Source organism: Grammomys surdaster, unplaced genomic scaffold, assembly GCF_004785775.1.
Source record: "Grammomys surdaster isolate TR1022 unplaced genomic scaffold, NIH_TR_1.0 267, whole genome shotgun sequence".
Lineage (NCBI taxonomy): Eukaryota > Metazoa > Chordata > Mammalia > Rodentia > Muridae > Grammomys > Grammomys surdaster.
In genome coordinates, this window is record NW_021604708.1 from 2,783,538 (window position 1) to 2,803,911 (window position 20,374).

The 20,374-nt window shown below is 42.3% G+C and overlaps 1 protein-coding gene across 1 annotated transcript in view; it reads left to right on the plus strand.

Moving 5' to 3' along the window:
- The window catches only part of Carmil1 (capping protein regulator and myosin 1 linker 1), a 163,961-nt gene that overhangs the window by 122,940 nt on the left and 20,647 nt on the right, over positions 1–20,374 (plus strand). The window contains exons 29-30 of the mRNA XM_028776338.1: positions 15,500–15,566; positions 16,250–16,446. Coding sequence (XP_028632171.1) covers positions 15,500–15,566; positions 16,250–16,446 — 264 coding nt within the window. The remainder of the gene's footprint in view (positions 1–15,499; positions 15,567–16,249; positions 16,447–20,374) is intronic.

Here is a 20,374-nt window from a genome sequence, read left to right on the forward strand (position 1 = left end):
TATATGTTACCTACTATATTTCAGGCTTCCTTACATTGGAGGCACGTGGAGGAGAGAGATAGCTTAGAGAGTAAGGTGCTTGCTAAACAACCCTAAGGACCTGAATCAGATACCATCTAAAAATGCTGGCTGTGGCAGTGCACATCTCTAATCCCAGCACTGGAAACAAAAGCATCCCTGTGCTTGCTGGTGAGCCGTTCAGGCTGAAATGTTGTGCTCCAGGTTCAGGGAGAGACTCTCAAAATGTTGTGGAGAGTGATATATGGGAAGACACTTGACATCAACCTCTTGTCTCTGCACACATAGGAGCCTTTAGACCCCTCCCTAAAAAATAATCTCTTAAATAGATTCATAGCAACTCCAGGCATTGACTCCCAGCAGTGTACTCTGTACCCTTACACATAGTTGTGCCCCTGCTGGAACCTACTATCAGTCAGTATTACCAGTTTAAAAGCTGAGAGCAGAAGGAGTGTGTTTGATCATAAAATGCAGCTAGCTCCTTCAGTAGTATCACTTGTGGTATTCGGCCATGATTCTGACCTCATTTTTTTCTTCATTTCAGTTTATCATTTCAAAAAAAAAATCTCTCTTATATGTGCCTATGCTCATTTTTGAACTGAAGTGATTCTTCACCAATAAGGTTAGATACAGTTGAATAGTATGTTCTAAGAGAAAAGTGCTAGTTGCTATGGGAACATAGAAGACTACTAGGGGAGGGATGTTGTCAAGGAAGGCTTCCTGGAGGAAGGTTCTAAGAATTGTACGAGGTATACAGCTACAGATGGCACACTGGCATTTGGAAAAGCAGTTGCTGGGGAAGAGGATGAGTAAGTAAACCCAGGAGAGAGCCTCAGGAGCTTGGCTAAGCGGGACAGTTCATTATAGTGTAACAAGAGTAAAGGGAAAGAGGCTTGCTGAGGCTGGAACAGAAAACAGAAGCCATAGTTTTATCACACATAGCCTTGTAGTACAAGGAGGGTTGGCTGGAAGACACAGGTTTGGGCAGAATCAGATGTTACTGATGTCCACCGAGATGTTTACGAGGTCCTAGTGAGCTTTTGGTTTGTGGGAAGTTAATGACAGGGCTCTGGGCTCAGTGGTCATCACGCCCATATAATTCATGCTGGAGATATGTGCCCCAGACCAGCTTTGCTCTCTATGTACTTTGAGACAGGCTCTTGTCTGGTCACCGTGCTGAGCTTTTAAAGATTCTCTTTGCTCGTCGTTATGTGCTTTGTGGTCTCTCACCCAAAGAGTTGAAGGAGCCAATGCCCTGTGAGCGGTTACTTGATGTGGAAGTCCTAAGTTTTAGAGATTCAATAAAGGACTTTTCTGGGAACAAAAGAAACTGCACCCATGTACACCAAGCCGCTCATGTTTTGCTATGAACCAATATCTTTGGAAATAAGTGGGAAGTATGTTCCATAAGAAATTTACCCAGCTTTTTCACTGTAGCTTGGCTATAAATCTTGAGTTCATTTTAAACAAGTTCAAATCCAGAGAAAAATAGCAAACAATATCGCTGTTTTCCTGATATTCTCTCATTGGCAAAATAAATTCTGTCAGATTATTTCCTAAGCCAGGCATGTTGGTGTACACCTGAAATCCCAGAATTTGGGGGTGGAGGCAGGAGACTCAGAAATTCAGAGTCATATTTGGCTACATAGCAACTTCCATGGCTAGCCTGTGGCTCAGGAGAAACTTTATCACACATTTTCACCAAAAAAAAAAAGAGTGCTCTAAAATTATGAAAACGAGGTATCATGTATATACCAATAATCACTGTTCTTGGAAGGCTGACACAGGCCGACTGATGAGCATTTGAATTTAATATTTCCTTTTAAGTCTAGCCTAGGCTACGTGGTGCATTCTGGTGATATATGCAATATAGAGTGAGACCCTGCCTCAAACCAAAATAAAGATGAGTAAATCAAGTAATGAATCTATAATTTTCAAAGCTTCTCTTTGGAACCTAATCAGAAGGGAAGTAAGTAAAAAGAGTCAATATGAATGTGATGAGAGCCAGGGAGATGGCCCAGCAAGCACAAAGACCTGAGTTCGAGCCCCAGCTCCACATAAAAGTCCACATGTGGTTACAATACACTTAGAATATCATTGTCAGTGACAGGCTAGTCCCTGGGGCTTGCCAGACAACCAGGATAGCCAGATTAGGGAGCTCCAGAATCAGTGACAGACCTTGTGTTTAAAAAAAAAAAAAAGTTTTTAAACGAGATAGAAAACAATTAAGGAAGACATCTAGTGTTTACCTTTGGCCTACACACACACACACACACACACACACACACACGCATGCATGCGCGAGTATTCCCCATGCATGCATACACACACATAAGCACATATACCACATATACGCATCATACATATATACCAGAGATACAAACAGCAGAGCATAGCAAATATTCTGGTTTCTAGAACAGACCAGGTTTCCCAAGTTTAGGTGGTTAGGCATGTTTACCCAAAGCACTGTTTGAGGATAAAGAGTTAGAATGAAGAAAATTGAGGTCTTGACCTCAGAAAAGCTTGGGACTTATGGGATTTGAGCCTTGTGGCGAGACTAGTTGGCGCCTATAGCATCTGCCCAGAACCTCCACTCACCAAGCCTGAAATCCTCCTGCTTGGTACCACTGCAGTTTGTTTGTCTGCTCCTCTCCCTCTCCCTCTCCCTCTCTCCTTCTCTCCCTCTCTCCCTCTCTCCTCCCTCTCTCTGTCTCTCCCTCTCTCCTCCCTCTCTCCCTTTCTCCCTGTTTCCTCCCTCTCTCCCTCTCTCCCTCTCTCCCTCTCTCCCTCTCTCCCTCTCTCCCCCTCCCCCTCCCTCTCCACAACTACATGGAATAGTCAGGGGAAGTCAGTTCTCTCCTTCTACCTCATTGGCTCTGGGTATGGAGCTTGGGTCTCAGGATTGGTGGCTCAGCCTTTATAACCCTGCTGTGCCACCTCCACCCTCATTACTTTTCTAGGAAGTAAACTACCGTAGGCTTTAGATGTTCTCCTGACACTGTTGTCAGCTGTTATCCTGTGCCACGTTTACAGAGCTAATTTCATGATGTCTTCAAACTTGGAGTCTATTCTGGAGACCAGTATAGAAGTGTTCCCCTAGCCTCCTTATTCTTGCCTTCCATGGCAAATGGATTTTTCTAAATTAAGTAGTTTTAATATGTATTCTAGAGGTGTGATACTCCATAGGGGGTTCCTCATACTTTCACAGGAATGAGAACAGTTGCTGTCAGAGCTTCAACAAAGCTGCGGCAGCGCCATCTTACTGGACAGCAGAGTTCTTAGGGATTCCTCTGCTCTCTCGCTGTACTGTCACAGGAACAGAGGACCCAGTGCTATCAGTGCATGTCATGTCCCTATGTCCATCTGTATTACCACTTGCTAAAAGATACTTGCTTTGAGACAGTTCCAGCATTCTAGACATGGAAGCAGGTAGATCCAGAAGTTAAAAGGCAGCCTCAGCTGTGTAGAAAGTTTAAGAACAGACAAGGCTACAATGAGAATCCATCCTAGAAAGCATCAACAACAAAAAATACATAGTTTCTTGAAGTCAGTACCAGATAATTAATCTTTCTCTCTGTCTCTCTCTCTCTGTCTCTCTCTCTCTCTCTTTTTCTCCCTCCTTCCTTCCTTCCTTCCTTCCTTCCTTCCTTCCTTCCTTCCTTCCTTCCTTCCTTCCTTTTTCTTATATCAAAAAAAATACTTTCATTTGTAAAGAGACTAAAGTGTGTAGTTTCGCTTTGGGTTCATTTTTCAGATTAAAGTGAATAAAAAGTGAAAGGTTTCCTGTTTCCTGGAGAAAGTGGCATTGTAAGAAGGTAATGGCTTAATTTTATTTCATCAAAAAATATCTTACAGATCTAAAAAAAAAAAAAGAAAGAAAGAAATGAACCATTTCAACTTTAGGACAGCACTCCATTGTGCTACTATGACAGCTTTGGCCAGTACTGTTCTCATAGTATGTGTGTCTGACAGCTCTGGCCAGTACTATTCTCAAAGTGTGTGTCTGAGTGTCACAGTGCCAGCTTATGCTGTAGGTGAAACCAGACTATGGTAGAGAACTAATGAGGGCAGAGCAAGAAGCTGATTTAACAGTGTCAGAGAGAAGCATGGCACATCCTCCATCTCTTTCCCTTCCTCTTTTTGTCCCTTTATTCACTGCAGCTTTCTCAGAGGCGATGCTTTCCTCTGCTTCTTCCTCAGGTTTAAAGGAAGTACTCCATGTTATCCAACACTTAACAAAGAAAGAGCTGCATCTGTTTTTCTCAGCTGATTTACGCTACCTCAGACTTCTGAAAATAGGCATGCATTAAAAATGACTTTCAAAGTACAAATGTGGCCACATTAGGCTAGACATTTAAGGCTATAAATCAATTAAGACCAGGCTCAGCTTTCCTTTGGGCATTGACTCAGCAGATAGTCTAGTCGGTAATACTTAGGTTTTCTCATGTAGTTCATTAAACAGAGATTACCTAGATCCATTTTTAAAGCACATAGAGAAGTACAAGGTCAGCCAAGGATGTCTTAAATCAAAGAGCAAGGATTGGTATTATAGCCAAAGAGACCATCTCAAAGGACATGCAGGGTAGATTGAATGGACCCCAGTGGGACACCAAGTGCCAGAAAGAATAGCAATTGCAAAGTCTTATTATACACTGAAATAATTTTTTAAAAACCCATGTGTTCGTAGTAATGCTTCAAAAAAATTATCAAGAAAGGAGTAGTCACTGGGTCTTATAAAAGAAGGGCAGCTAATAGATTCAGGAAGGAGAAAGCAGTAAAAAAAAAAAATCCATCTTTAGGGCTCTCATTGTACTCACTAATTCAGGCAAGAATTTCTTGCCAGTAGTTGTTTAAAAATAGGCTCTTTGCATGGACTGAGGGTAGCACTTTCCAGCCTGGCTGTTAATGACAGAGAGGAATGGCACTTGACAGTGAAGTACCTAGGAAGTCCCCACTCCAATCAAGAGACCAAGCAACATCCTCAACAATAGTTCAACCACATGACACAGGATACCTGTTGTGGCTGACCCAGCAGGTCATGGCACCCACTGTGTGGCACTCCTACCTAAGAATGTTCACGTGCATCTCATTATGATGAAACGGAAGGACACGAGATGAGGCAAGTTTATGCAACAGCCTTCAAGGCAGTCGGAACTATGAAGAAGAAAAACAATACTGGGGTAGGGGAAAGAGGATGGGGTGCTGGGTTAGATTAAAGAGGTGGAGGATACATTCTTACATACAATGGGCAATTCTTCTCTAGGTCCTGGCCTAAAGAAGAGGGGATGTTATATGTTTGAGGATAATCAAGGGACACTGACACTGGCATATGCCAGCACATAAAATGCAGAGGCAGGAAGACTAGGAGTTTAGCATCATCCTTAGCTACACTGGGAGTTTGAGGCCAGCTTCGGCTACACGGTACTCTGTCTCAAAGAAAACAAAAATAGAACTATAGTGTGTGGTTGTGAACATACTGAACATAGACTATAGTATATGAATGTAATGGCTTTTCATTTCCTTTGATTCACTAATCATGCATAATTTCAGAGGAGTATATCATTCCTAAGATGATGACATAGAGGTACATAAGGAAGAAATATAAAAATATATTAAATAGTTCTATCATGACAAGATGAGTTAGCAGGTAAAGGTGCTTACTGCCAAGCTTGACAGTCTGAGATCCATCACCAGGCTCGAATGGTAGAAGGAAAGAAATGACTCCTGCAGGCTAACCTTTGACCTCCACGCATGTGCTATATGGCATGTATGCTTACACTAGAGCACATGAGTACATGAGTACATGTACACACACACATACACACACAGACACAAATAAATGCAATAAGTATCTCCAACAAAATCTGTGTGTGTAAAGGAGGGAGGGACAGTGTAAAATGAAGGAAGTAAAGTACCCTGGAGTGACAACATGCAGCCTGCTGACCACGAGAGAAGAGTCCTTGTACTGATTACCCCTCTTTTTATAAGATCAAAAGTATTTAAGTAGTCAAAGGGGTAAGTAAATGTATATATTTGAAGAGTTTAATGTCCAAAGAAGTGGATGCCAGTTTATGAACCATGCGAGTCCGTGCAGAAGACTTGATTATACAAGTGTGAGACAAAAACATAAAGTGTAGGAGTCGTGGGAATATATCTAACTTAAAAGTTTGTTCACTTTTTGTTGTTTGTGTTTTTGTGTCCTGTTGTTTCTTCCTCAATGCTGGACACTGAAGACTGAGCCTTGCACATGCTAGGCAAGTGGTCACCCACTGAGCAGTGACCCAGTCCTGAAAGTCACAGGAGATTGAGTCCTCACTATCTGACCTTTGTGCAGAGTGTTCCCCTTGATACCAGTGCCTGTAGTAATAACAGTTGTATTGGATTGAAGTAATGATTCAACTCACTCATTCATTTACCAGAATTTTTTAAGGCTACCTTTCCCACCTACAGATGTTCATTTCATCTTCCAATGGGAAGTGGGTTGGGAAGGAGGTGCTCACAGCAAGCTCTTGACCTCATCTCTAGGCTCTAGGCATCCTCCTATTTCAGCCAAATTTGTCTGATCGGTTTTTTTAGATATGTTTTTAGCACAAAGCTTATGATATTTCAAAAGGCATTCTGCTATATCTTTTAAGCCAGCTAGCAGCAGAGGGTGGTCCTGAAGGTAGTATCTGTGATGGCACAGTCCTTTATTCCCAGCACTCAAGAGGCAGAGCCTGGCAAGACATTTGTGAATTTGAGGCCGACCTAGCATACATACTGAGTTCTAGAGAAGCCAGGGCTGCTTATACCCTGTCTAACAAAAATCTCTGGGGTTTGTAATAACCGATGCTATAATAAATGTTTTGGCCATCAACTTATAAAAAGTGCTTACCTCCAGCCAGACACCCCCAACTTATATACTCTAAACTCATTCATAAAGTTATTATGAAGGTAAATCTACTTGACCAGCATCTTCTTGTAGTTGGAATGTTTGAGCCTGAGGCAGCACTTAGCTCGCTGGGGTCCCACTGCAAGCTGCTGGCTGCACTTGAAGTTCAGCCCTCCATCACCTGGTTCTAAGAATTTTCCCTCCATCTTACCTAGACTGGGCCAGTTCTTAAAGACAAATTTGTTGGCTTACTAACTGGTAAGTGTCTGACAGAAGATTTTTGTTAAGTAGGATAAGCATTAACACCATTGAAGTTCATATTTGTTAGCATCTTGGGTTCTAGAGAATATTGACCCCTAAGTGTTGGAAGGAAACTTCTCTGAAAAGTTTTGAATTAACAGTAGCATTAAACAAATACCTATTCGTGTACAACAACCCTGAGTCATTTTAAGAAGTTTATAGATTTCTTCCTGCCTATTATAGTCTATTATAGCCTATTATAGTCTATTATTTTTTAAACCCTCAAACTCTTGTAATCTCCTGGGTTACTACCATCATTAATACCCAGCAGAAGGTAGTCTTGCAGGTAGTATCTGGGACCTTCTGTTAAGCTCCTATGGAGTAAGTCCAGACTCACAGTAGTTACTGTGTACCCTTTCCATAGATTAGACTTGATTCTAAACAAACATTTTGAGGTGTTACTAAGCAGTTTGTCTTATTTAGGGTTTCTATGCTGTGATACAATATCATGACCAAAGGCAACTTGAGAAAAAAAAAGTTTATTTCAGCTTACAAGTCTCAGATCACACTCCAATACTGGCTGAGCGAAGTTGGGGCAGGAACTCAAGCAGAAGCCATGCAGGGGTGCTGCTTAGTGGTTTGTTCTTCGTGGCTAGTTCAGCTTATGTGCTTCTATACTGGAGACCACCTGCCCCGTGGTGGTAACACCTGCAATGTGCCTGGCCCTTCCATATCAATCATTAGTTAAGGACATGCCCCGTAGGCTTGCCCACAGTTGTGGTTCCCTCTTTTAAGATAATTCTAGTTTGAGAGTGGAGGCAACCAGTTATTATTAAAAATAATCTTCAGTGCCAAATGCCATTATTAAAAATAATCTTCAGTGCCAAATGCCCATATTCCTAGCTCCCATGAGCCAGCTGGTGGCACGCCAGCATCTTTATCTAAAAGTATGCACTAGAACACAATCTCAGCAGGGAGCTTATTTTATTTACTGCCATTCTGTCCCTTCTCCAAGAGGAACCAGCAAACAGTAGGTATTCTGTAATCTTTGTAATATCTTGAATAATCTTAAGCATTACAAATAGCATAATGGCCACTTTCAGCCACTGTGATCAGCTATCTTTCTCTCCTTCCTCTTCCCATAGTGTGATGGGACAGTTGTTTTCCATGTTTATGGTATACATCCGTTCATGAGCAGCCAGCTGGTGTGGCTTCCTGACTTTAGAATGGACATAGCTGGCATACCAATGTGTATCTTTCTGAAACTCTTTGGTGAACATTGTTTGGTGATTTCATCACATCGCTCTATATGGTTTTCTGTTTTTAGCTGCCATTCCGTCATTTACCCTCGCATCTATGAACTGATCTTTCCTGTGTGTTTCATTTATGCATTCCCCAACAGTGGGTTTTTAGATCATTCTACATATTTTTCAGTGAAACAAAAATCTACTTTTCACTTAATCTCTCCTAACCCTAGTCTTCCCTTTGAAAAGAAAAGGTGGAAAAGATTATATTCATACACTGTCAGAACCAATCACTGAAGCTAGTGAGGTCAGCATGGTGAAGCATGGCCTATTGGGTACTGGAGTAAGCACATCATACTCTGTATCATATCTAATCCTCACAATAATTTATGTTAAACTAGAAAGCCATCCTGATATTATAAAAATACTGATCCAGATTCCATAACTGAGCCAATGGGAGATCCAACATTTGAGCCCATTTCCTGGATACCTCTTTCTGCTTGTAACTCCTTCCTGTCTTAGTGTAGAGATGGTAACATCAGGACACACTAAGTGACTTCCAAAGACATAGAGGTATAAGGGTGAATGGTCTTCAACTTGTCAAAATGTTGAGTTGTCGGTTGCCATAATTTCCTTCTTCATAGGGACTGTCACTTTAGGAAATGAACCAATGAAAAGGCTATTCAGTGCTACTTGTTATGATCATTGAGTGTGTAACTGGGGCAGAGGACTTGTCTTGATAAATTGACCTTTCAGAAAGAGAAAGCCTAAGCTGATCTATGAGACTCACTCCTCATACTCTGAGCTGTAATCCACACTTCTGTGGACGCTCCGGGGCCTTATGTGTTAACACAGGTATGGCCATTGAAGATTTGAAAATATGTTTTTACTCTTTTTCCTTTCACATAGCAACAATTTTGTGTGTGTGTGTGTGTGTGTGTGTGTGTGTCTGTGTCTGTGCTCACTTAATAGATAATAAAATGAAGCATGTTTGAAGAAAAATGCTTAGTGAGTATGAAATTAGAATTCTGAGGATGAGGCTTTCCTACACACCCACCCCCAACCTTGCCAGCAAAAGCCTTTCTCTGTGTGTGCATGATGGCAGGGGTAGTTATGAGGAATAGCTGTAACTTACATCCTCCCTTGCCTCTGCAGTGACACATGCTGTTTACACAAACAGCCTGAGGAGCTCTGTAGTTTCATTTCATTTTATGTTGAGCATAAAATACAGAACTAAGAAAAAGGCAGCCTCAGAGAGGCAGAGTAGGGAGCCTTCTACACAGCATGCCTTCTGGAAACTTCAGAAGGATTCTCTGTCACCTCATGCTGTTTTTAAACACTCTGATGACTCAAGTACAACTTTTATAATATATTAAAAATAATATCTTAACAGCTGTCAGTGGTGACCAATGGATGTAGAGTTTTAATGTAAAATGGTAATTCCCACCAGAAAATATTTAGCTGCACTTTGACTGGTCGACTGTGTGCGATTACAGCATCATATCTGTAAGAAGCTTTGATAATGAAGGGAGTGAGAGAATTACAAGTGCTTATCTCCCAAAATGCAGCGAAGAGCAAAGCAGGGTATAAATGGGCTTTCAGGAGACATCTTGTGTTTACTCGAAGATACCCAGTCCTCACACTGTTGCAGGGTCAAGGAGACTTGTGCAGGGGGTTTTCTAATAGCTGTCCAGTATTCTGTCCACGGAGTGCCCTGGCTGCTGCTGATGTCACTGTGGATTTGCAGACATACTTAGAAATAAGAGTTAAAATCTGTATGGAAGAACATTGCAGTTCTCAAGCTCTAACTGTGCTTCTGCTTATTAGAAGCTAGACTGGATGCTTTGTGCAGTTAACTTGGCACCACTCTAGCCCTGTCCCTTTGCTACGTGCGATGGCTTTCTATGTATTTTAGCTTTTTCTACTTTGTTTGCAAATGCTCTCCCTCCCTCCCTTTTTCTTGTGACGCTGTTGCTTTGTCTCTCCTCCATTCATATTTTTTTTCTTTCCTTTTGCTGCATGGAGACTCTCTGCTGTACAAGTGTAAGTATCCTCCAGTGGCACTGCAGTCCCTGGCCCTGCTGTTGGCATTATCATGCTCCATTTGCTTCTGCACAGCCTGGCTGGTCTCCCAGGAGATGTTGTCATTCCATCAGCAGATCCTGAATGAAATAGGCAACAATTTAGAGGCAGGATTGGGGTTGACCAGATGGTTCAGTCTTAAATAAACCGAGGGGCGAATTGAAAATCACCCCAGCTGGATGCCTGAAAGTAAGAAAGCTTGGATGAGGAGGGTGCCACATTTTGGGGGAAGGGAGGCAATTCTTAAGACTCAAGGGCAAAATGCCCAAGTATTTGTCATTCTTGTCATATCGCTTGTTGCAGTCCCAGGACTATAGAAAATTGGCATTATAATCCATTTCTCATATTGATCTTTCCTGATCTGCTTCTCAACTGGTATTGGTTTAGTGGGGGCAGGAGGGTCCTTTTACCTTAGAGAAAGAAGAAAATAATTTTGTTTTTGAGCTTGGAATGAGAGCATTATAGACTATTTTTTGTGCAAACTTGGCACAACAAAAAAGTGCTTTTAATAAGGAAACTACTTTATTCTATCTTTATGGTGATTTAAGCAATTTAAGTCTCGTTTTTAAAAACTAGCATGCTTAGGGATCACCTGTTAGACGTGGGTCTGAGAGAGGGAAGCTGCTGCAGACCAAGTTCTATCACTACTTTGTAAATTGCGGCTACATAATTTACAGTGGACAAATCTTTGTTGAGCTACAAGAATAGTTTTACACTCTTATATAAAAATTAGGTCCAATGAGTAAGATTTCCAAGTAACGTTGATAACCACACTGCTTTTGGTCCCTTCAGAAACAGCCATGTTCACGCTTATAACACAGTACAGATATTGGCACTTTATGGTGTCAAGATGGGAAAGTCTATATTTAGGGTTTCCTTCTAAAATTGCATTTTAAAGTGAAGATTTAACATATTTTTTCTTTTCTTACTCATAAGATGCATTTTTAAAAGTTAGTTCTGTCTTGGCTTAAAGTTAGCCCTGCTCCTTCTGCTTCAGCTGTCCATGCCTTCATCTGATGAGCAGTTTGTGATTTCCTTGACTCAAAAAGTCACGTAGCCATTGACAAGTGGCCAAAGATAGTGATGAGAACTAAGGCGTATAATCTGAAGGAATTAACCCTTTCATTTTGGTACAAAAGGAGAAGAGCATTCAGAGTTCTGAGAGGGGCCACTGCTGTCAGTCCTCCCAGGATACAGTTTATCAGCCTAACCGATGTAAGGAGGAGAAACAGTGCAAACACATGGGTATCTAGAGAAGCTGAGTATTTGCTTCTACAAGCTGCTGCAACAGCCCTTGTGCAGAAAATCAGTCCATCTTTACATCTCTGCCCTTAGCTTCTGTGTAATGGAACCATAAGAATAAGCAAGTTAGACTGGGCGAGTCTGTATTTTCCATAAAACTAAGAAAGAACGCATTGCAAAGAAAAGGCCCCACTTGCAAGAGATGAGATTGAAAGAAAGAGATGAAGCTCCTGGCATCTGGAGAGTTTTTCGTTGTTTTGAGACAGGATCTTGTGTGTGGCCCCTGGCTTCAAACTTGTAGGAGTCCTCCTGCTTAAGCCCTTTGTTTGGTGGGGTCACAGGCTTGAGGCAGTACTCAGTGCTTGGTTGCATTCTTGATGGCAGGTACAGAAACCAGCCAAAGTGCCTTTTCCCTTTAGCCAAGAACCTTTAACTCTGTCTAAGTATGGCAAAACTTGAGAACTAACAGAAATAGTAAGATCAACGAAAGACTTTTATAGAAAACCTAATTAGCAGTTCTCAGTTCTTAGAAAGGTCATTCATGTATGAAATTGTGGCAGCTTTCCCTTTAATCCCAGTACTCAGGAGGTAGAGGCGGGCATATCTCTATGAGTTTGAGCCCAGCCTGGCCTACAAAGCTAGTTTTAGGACAGCCAAGGCTGCACAAAAATACCCTGTATCAAAAAACCAAACCAAACAAACCAAAACAACTCCCACCAAAAAAAGTTATTCATAGTACAGAAATACAATGAAATGTACTAGACCACATTTTCCCGATATTTGATCTTTATACCAGGCTTTGAAATATTGGAAAACACAGTCCTAATAAGAAAAGTAATTTCATTCTGATCCATGCCAGCCACTGAAATGACAAGTGACTTTGATATTTTAATGTGTCTCCAAAACTAGGTTAAGCTAAACAACTTATTACAGACGGGTCACTGTAGAAGTTCGGTCCTGGTTCTTCCTTCTAGCCCCATGCTCCCAGAGTAAGCCGTGGACTCAAAGTAAACTTACAAATGCATTGATCACATAGCTAGGCTCCTCTCTGACTAGATCATAACTTATTATAACCCATTTATGCTAATCTACATTCTGCTACAAGGCTAATTACCTATGCTCAAATATCGTATGTCAGTCTTGTCATATCTTGTGGGATGAATCTCCCATGCCTGGCACTATCCCAGAATTCTTTCAGCCTCTGGGATGTCCCACCTTCTATTCTACCCTTTGCTATAGGTTTTTTTAATTGACAGGTAATGAATCCATACAATACACAAGACATTTTCTTTACAGATCACCACGTTTACAAATGAGTTTCTTTTTCTAGATATTATCTACCCTTTTTCTGTACATGAAATTATATGTGTATCCCGCAGTGTCTTGTGACTCCTGGTGCATCAGCAGATCTAGGTATATGCTTCACTCTAGAACCCTGAGAAGACACACTTGTGGTGTACATCTTTGATCCTAGCACTTGAGAGGCAGAGGCAAATGATCTCTGTGAGTTTGAGGCCAAGCTGGTCTACATAGTGAATTGCAGGACAACCAAAGTGACATAGTGAGATCCTGTAAAGCTAGTATACAGATAAAAAATGTTACAATTTTGACACATTTCACATGTATTTCTTACCTATCTTAATGGGTTTAAGGAGAGGGGAGCCTGAGCTAAGCTGTTTCTTGTTTGTGTTTTTTTGTTTGTTTGCTTGCTTGCTTGTTGTTTTTATCCATAAATGTTCTCTAAAACTAAATCCAGAGGCATGAGAAGGAAACAAATCTTCAGGTCTCCTACACACAGGCATTTTAAACTTCTTTCCAAGTTATGATTATTTGAATGAAATTCTATCCCAGGCTTTGTTTTTGTTGTTTTTTCCAGTGTATTTCAGACAAGGTCTTGTGTAGTCAAGGCTCACCTAAACTTACTCTAAGTTCAGGCTGGCCTTGAGTCTGGGATCATTCTGGGCTGGGGTCATGAGTGAATACCATATGCCTGGTTTCTGGCTTCCCTGTAGATCCTTTCCACTACTGAGATTGTATGCAAGGTATATACAACTCTGAAGAACTAAACACATTGTTTTGTCAGAGGTTTTCCATATAAATAGACCCTGTTGGAGTTTTGCTTAGTCTGAAAAGTGAGTTGTTTTCTAGGCCGGTCCACTGCTCCCATCAGCCTGTGAGCTTCCCACAGTCTGGCCACCTCCAACAAGTCACGCTGGTCTTTCAGGAAAGCTGTTGTGTGTGTGCATCTTCTCACTCAGCTTGGTCTCCCTTTTCTCCCAACGTTAAATAGTAACAAATGGGTAGGTTCATTTTAAGCAAGGTAGCTGTCGAAACTGAAAAGTGGTTTGCCTTTCCAGGCCCATGTGAACCAATTTATTCCTTTAAAGAATGTAGAATTTGAGGACGCTTTAGCTGATTACCATTATGCCAAAGCATGCAATATTCTTTCAGCTCTATTTGTCTCTTAATTTTTTATGTGGATCAGTTTTATAAGGCAGGCATGGTGGCACCTCCATAAAATCCCAATATTTAAGGGTCTGAGGCAAGAAGATTGTGAGTTTGAGGCTAGCCTAGGCTACATAGTAGGGGCTTATCTCCAAAATCCTTACCTATTCCCTCTCCAAAACAGAACAAAAAAAAATGCATTGTGCTGATTTAAACACAGCTGCAGTCCATTATCTGTATTGGTAGCAATAACAGAGTAAGAAAATCACTGGACCAGCCCCTTCTTTGGTTTCCATCCTGGCCCAGATCCTCTGACAGCTCAGATTAGTTAGTGTTTATTTCCCATCCCGTGACTTGGTGATGAACTTCAAGCTTATCTGTGTAGTGGATGCCCGAGGTGCCTCCCAGCCTCAGCATGTGTGTGTGTTCTGAGGGAGATAGCTGTGAGTAGTGGAGGATGGTCCACACTGGGTGGCAGTGCCAGTGGTGGCAGATGGCCCATGCTGGGTGACAAGTGTGAGTGGTGGTAGATAGTCTACACTGGGTGACAAGTGTGGGCGGTGGTAGATAGTCCACACTGGGTGACAAGTGTGGGTGGTGGTAGATAGTCCACACCGGGTGACAAATGTGGGTGGTGGTAGATAGTCTACACTGGGTGACAAATGTGGGTGGTGGTGAAAGACCCACTGGATGACAGATGTGAATTGTGGTTGATGGTTCATGCTTGACGCTGACACTTGGAATATGTTCTCAAGTTGACTATGCTCTGGGGTTTATTTTTTTAAAGGACTCTAGCCAGATCTAAGACATTTACTGAGAAGTGCCAGCTGATAGTTTTAAGCTGTGGCACACTGCCCTAAAATGTTGATGACACACTGAGAAACAAAGAGTTAAGCTACCTAAAGTGTTGAAGTGACAGACAGAGGTTGCATTCAGTGTGCCCGCACCAATGTTGCTGTGACAACCGACAATTACAGTCATGAATAATCTCTTTCAGTGCTTTGTGACTGATTTTTACAGTCTTTGAGTCTGATTCTTTATCTCCATTCTGACATTCTCGAGTATGGCTTGGAGTTAAATGATCATTCCCAGTTCTTTTCAGCTGTAGGAATAGATTTTTAACTGGTGGGGGTGGGGGGTGTAGGATAAAAGAGCAGTTGGCTGAATCACTTCTGAAAGTTCTAAACATTTAGAAATTTGTCGATGCGTCTCCTGAGTCCACCTAGCAACTGCTACGGCAGAGCCATTGTTAAGTAGGGAAACTGGAACCTGTTTTAATCACCTGATCCATGGTACCTTAGGGTTTGAGAGACAAGTTTCACTGCTCACTTAAGTATTGCCTCTATCTGATTGCCAGATGACTCCTAAGTCCAAGAGGAAGAGCATCCATAGCCGAATGCTGCGGCCTGTCTCCAGGGCCTTTGGTGAGTGTGGCACCAATGCCAGCCATTTTCTTACAACTGGGAATCACCCCAGCAAGGAGTTCACCCTCTCCATAGGTATCCACCCTGTAACCCAAGAAAGATTTGGGTAATCGGTGAGGAACAGTTGGATTAGAAATAACTTTCAGAAGCCAGGTATGGTTGTTCATTCTTGTAACCTTTGCACTTGGGAGACTGAGGATGGACCTGAGTTGGAGATCAGCCTGGGTATACAGTGAGTTCCAGGGTAGCCTGGCCTCAGAGACCCTATCTGAAAAACAGAATGACAGAAAGAATACTTGTATGGATTTCCCAGGACTTTATTATTGCTGGTGATGGAACTTAGGCTTCTTGGTTCATTCTTTCTTCCTTTCTTCCACCCCTCCATCCTTTGTTTCCTCTTTCTTTCTTTCTTTCTTTCTTTCTTTCTTTCTTTCTTTCTTTCTTCCTTCCTTCCTTCCTTCCTTCCTTTCTTTCTTTCTTTCTTTCTTCCTTTCATTCCTTTTTTTTTGTTCTGTTTTTGAGAAGGTCTGAGTATGCACCCCAGGTTGGTTTGAACTCAGCAATCCTCCTGCCTTAGTGTCCCCGGGGCTGGGGTTGTAGTTATACTCGCCAGGCCTGGCCCTTAGGCTTTTTCTAACACACTCTTTGCATCACCCTTTGCTTTGGGATCTGTTTTATTTCAGAAATGGAGTTTGATCTTGATAAAGCCCTGGAAGAGGTGCCGATTCACATCGAAGACCCGCCTTTCCCATCAATCCGGCAGGAGAAGCGAAGCTCAGGGTTAATCTCTGAGCTGCCCTCAGAGGAAGGCAGGAGACTGGAACACTTCACCAAGTTAAGGCCCAAGCGGAACAAGAAGCAGCAACCTACGCAAGCAGCAGTAGGTGTCCACAGGGCTCCTCGGGCCCCATGTCCTTCCCTCCACCCACTAAAAGTTCCATAACCTTAAATAGTGCCGCCAACTGAGGATCAAGTAAAGTGTTAAATATATGAGCCAACAAAGGATATTTCTCATTGAAACCATCACAGACAATGGCAGGTGAATCCTCAGAAATCTTTGGGCCAGCCAGCCTAGCTTATGCAGCAGCAGACAGCAAGGAGACCCTATCTCAGAGAAGGTGGAGGCAATAACCGACACCTAAGATTTTCCTCTAAATGCCACCTGGTACTAGCACTCACACACATGAGCATGCATATATACAAAGAAGCCCTCCACTCTCTGGTCTGGCCTGTGTGTGTCTTTGTTGCTGGCTGATTCTATGTGAACCTATTTCCAGAGCCTCTGCTGAACTCTGCCTTTTCAGACCTGGAATGTTCTAGAATACCCCTGCCTAAACATTTTCTGAACTAAGATCCTATCTTCCCTTTCACCCTATTTTTCTTGGTTTATCCTTGGGGTCCCACTAGCTAACATGTTAAAAACCTGATTGTAGTTGGGTATAAGGGCACATTTTTTTAATCCCAGCACTGGGTAAACAGAGGCAGGTGGGTTTCTGTGAGTTCAAGACCAGCCTGGTCTACATTATAGAGACCCTGTGTCAAATGTAGCAAAACCTGACTATAGCTATCACTACCTACCCCTACCATCCACATAATTCTCCCTAATGCCCATCCTGGCTTCAGGCTTCTCTCCATCCTTTTCTTAACCACTGAACCATCTCTTTAGGCCACTCTCCATCCTTTTCTTACTGCTTTCCCTAGAGCTGATGATGACTGGCAGGTCTTTCAGATCTTCATGGAAACGAAGCTTCTTCCAGGAAGTCCTCCTTGCCTCTTTCCCTCTGATCCCACAGAGATGACAGCTGCAAGGAAAAGTAGTTCTCTTGGACTTATGTGTGGTACACAGCTTGTAAAACCCACTATAGGAGGGGTTTGTTTTTGTTTTTGTTTTACCCTGAGATAGATCTCATCACATATTCTCAACTTGCTGCTCCATGCCTATGAATTCCAGGGAGGCATGGATTCTGATTCATATCCTGTAGGAAGATGCCCACTGCTATGGGTTGAGAATACAACCAGTGAGTGCTCATCAGTGTTTGGTGGATAAACTGGGGATGGCTGAAGGCACAGAAGGCTCAAGGGTTTCTCCACTTGTCCACATGGCCCATAACTCACTTTTGAAGATTGGTGTTTAGATGTGTTCATTTTAATCTAAAGAGCTGGGCATAGTTTGAGAAAGCAGAAAGCAAACTTGTAGTGTATTTTTTTCCTTTCCAATATTTTTTTCCTTTCCAGCTTATTTGATTTTGGATTCTTATGCATTGTTATATAAGCTTAGATGTATAAACATTTACTGGTATTTTATTTAAATAAGGAAGAGGTGTTATCAAGTAAGGAAAGAGACATTTTGCCCTATGCTGGCTCGAACTCTGTACTCTAGTTGGTTGCTGTGTAAATGGTTCCTCTTTGGCTCGGACACTTCTGCAATCATTAGCAGTATGACGTGAATGTGTAATAATGGGTTTGGTGTCTCTGTGACCTTAGAGAGAAAGCTTTTGTGGGTCTTTGCATTTGATTGTTTATTTTGCTTTTATGATGCTGGGGATCAAACCCCGCCATCATGTGCAAGATATTCTTTCTTCTTGCTTTTAAAAAACTAAAAAGAACCAAGCATAGTGGTTTATGGCTATAGTCCTAGCAGTTATGAGACTAAGGAAGAAGGATCAGGACTTCAAGGACATCCTTCAGTATGCATCAAACTGAAGCCAGCCTGGGCTACTTGAGGCAATAATATAACAACAATGATAATGATAATCATCATCAAGAACCAGAGAGGAGTATGGTCATTCACATGGATATATAGTAAAAGTATATTAATTACCGTATGACTTCACTGTTTCCTGAGAACTATCTCTTATAACAGCCCTATTCTCAGTCACCTACTATTCCAGGTAAGAGTCTAAATGCCACAAATGTCTGGAGAGAGACATCACTGGGCAAAAATGTGTGGCTGCTTCTTTCCTAGTGTTTAGTCTCAACAGTTGTCTGACTACCAGGTTATTTACCAGGATTGTGTACAGCCAGCTTATCCTGAGTCGATCTTGGCATGTCTGGAATCTGCCTTTGACTTCCCCTGTACACTGAGCTTCCCTAGATATCAGAATTCTGGAAGCTGAGGCTGGTTCAGATACCCACATGTCACTGTCCCTAAGCCAGAGAAGGTAATGCTGTCTCTCTTGGGTTTTGTGTCAAAACGAACAACAAAGTTGCATAAACATCGTCAATCTAAGAAGTACTCATTCTCCCTTAAGGAAATAAACCAAATATGAGTGACCATTCCTAGGAACACAGACTCATGTGCCACCATAGAAAAGCTTTAAAGTCACAGAACAGAAGGTCACAAGTCACTATGTTCACAAAACCTCAGGTGGATTCATCAGGGAGCTCTCTTGCACTCTCAGCTTTAGAGCAGGTGGAGACTTGTAGGGGCAGGCTTAGGAGACATTTAAAAAGGCACAAGAATATTGCAGTAGACTCTGAGGTGGACAGTCACTGGTTAAGAGAGTACAAAACAGTTTATCTGTGTTGCTTGGGGTTCTCTGGAAGATCAGAACCAACAGACCATATATCTATGTATAATAAAAATGGATTTACCAGAATGGCATCCACAGTAGGGGTTTTGTTTTCTGAGACAAGATCTTTCTTGGTACTCCAGGGTAGCCTTGTGTCACTAAGCAGCTCAGGCTGACCTAGAACTCAATCCTCTGGTCTTACCCTTCCCAGTATTGGATTACAGGCATGAGCCACCACCCTTACCCCTTCATCTCCCATTCCTGATAGATTCCAATGCCTTTTCTTCATTGTGTAGCTGTCTCAGTAATCTTCTTTTAAATAATTGCCTTTCGGTTTTCCTCAGCCTCCCAAGTCCGTTGTGTGTTCTCCTGTATTGCTTTCATTTGATGTTTTTCTGACTGGTTTCCTCTAGATTTCGTTTTCCTTGTGTGTTGCTGTGGGAGGCATGCATGGAAGATGTGTTCTCCTTCAGCTTCCTTAAGTGCTTTCTCTGGGCACATTTGGTCACAATGTCTCTAACAGACACTTCTTCTGTCTGGCTCCTTCTGGTTTATGAAGATTTGTCAAAGACAGGTGTTTACCATGCCCTCAAAATTTTTCTGCTCAGTCACCCTGGTGAGAGAGACAAGAGAGGCTGGGTGTCTTTAGCTTCACAGGACCCACTTACCTTCCTGCCATTCACCTTTTAGAGAGCCCGTATTCATCAGAGGTGTGGAGCATCAGGGGGATATAGAAAGCTAGAAAACTCCTGGAGGCGAGCGTGGTCCTGCCTATGCAGGGTGATCCCCGTTCATTCTCCAGCAGTGCTGCCACTCTTTGCATCTGACACTGATTGTGGTTGACAAAAGAGACTTGAATCACATCACATCATTTTGCTAGAAAATGAGTGTTAACATCAGGTGCCTTTCGGCTTGAACTCCTCTGACCTGATTATATTCATCAAAGTCTGTGTCTTGGCTGTTCTTCCCAGCCCAGCTCTACCAGAGCTTCCCTCTAAACCCTGCCTTTTAAAGTTCCTCCTGGGTTGTATCTAGCCATGTTGGGTGTCTCTCAACCTGTCTCCTCTGTTCTTTATTTCTAAAATGACAGTGCTGAGTTAGAGAGGCTGGGAGGTGTAACCAAGACTTCTAAGCCACTGCTCCTGAGGGGAGCTGTACTTTGTACTTTCCTCCTCTGGAGCTTCTATTCTCTCCATACTACCAGGGAACTCTGGGGCTAGCTGTGAAATTCTCTCACAAAGCAGGAAAAACTGGTGAGGCAGCTAATGGAAGCCACTCCTAGATACCCTCCTGCCT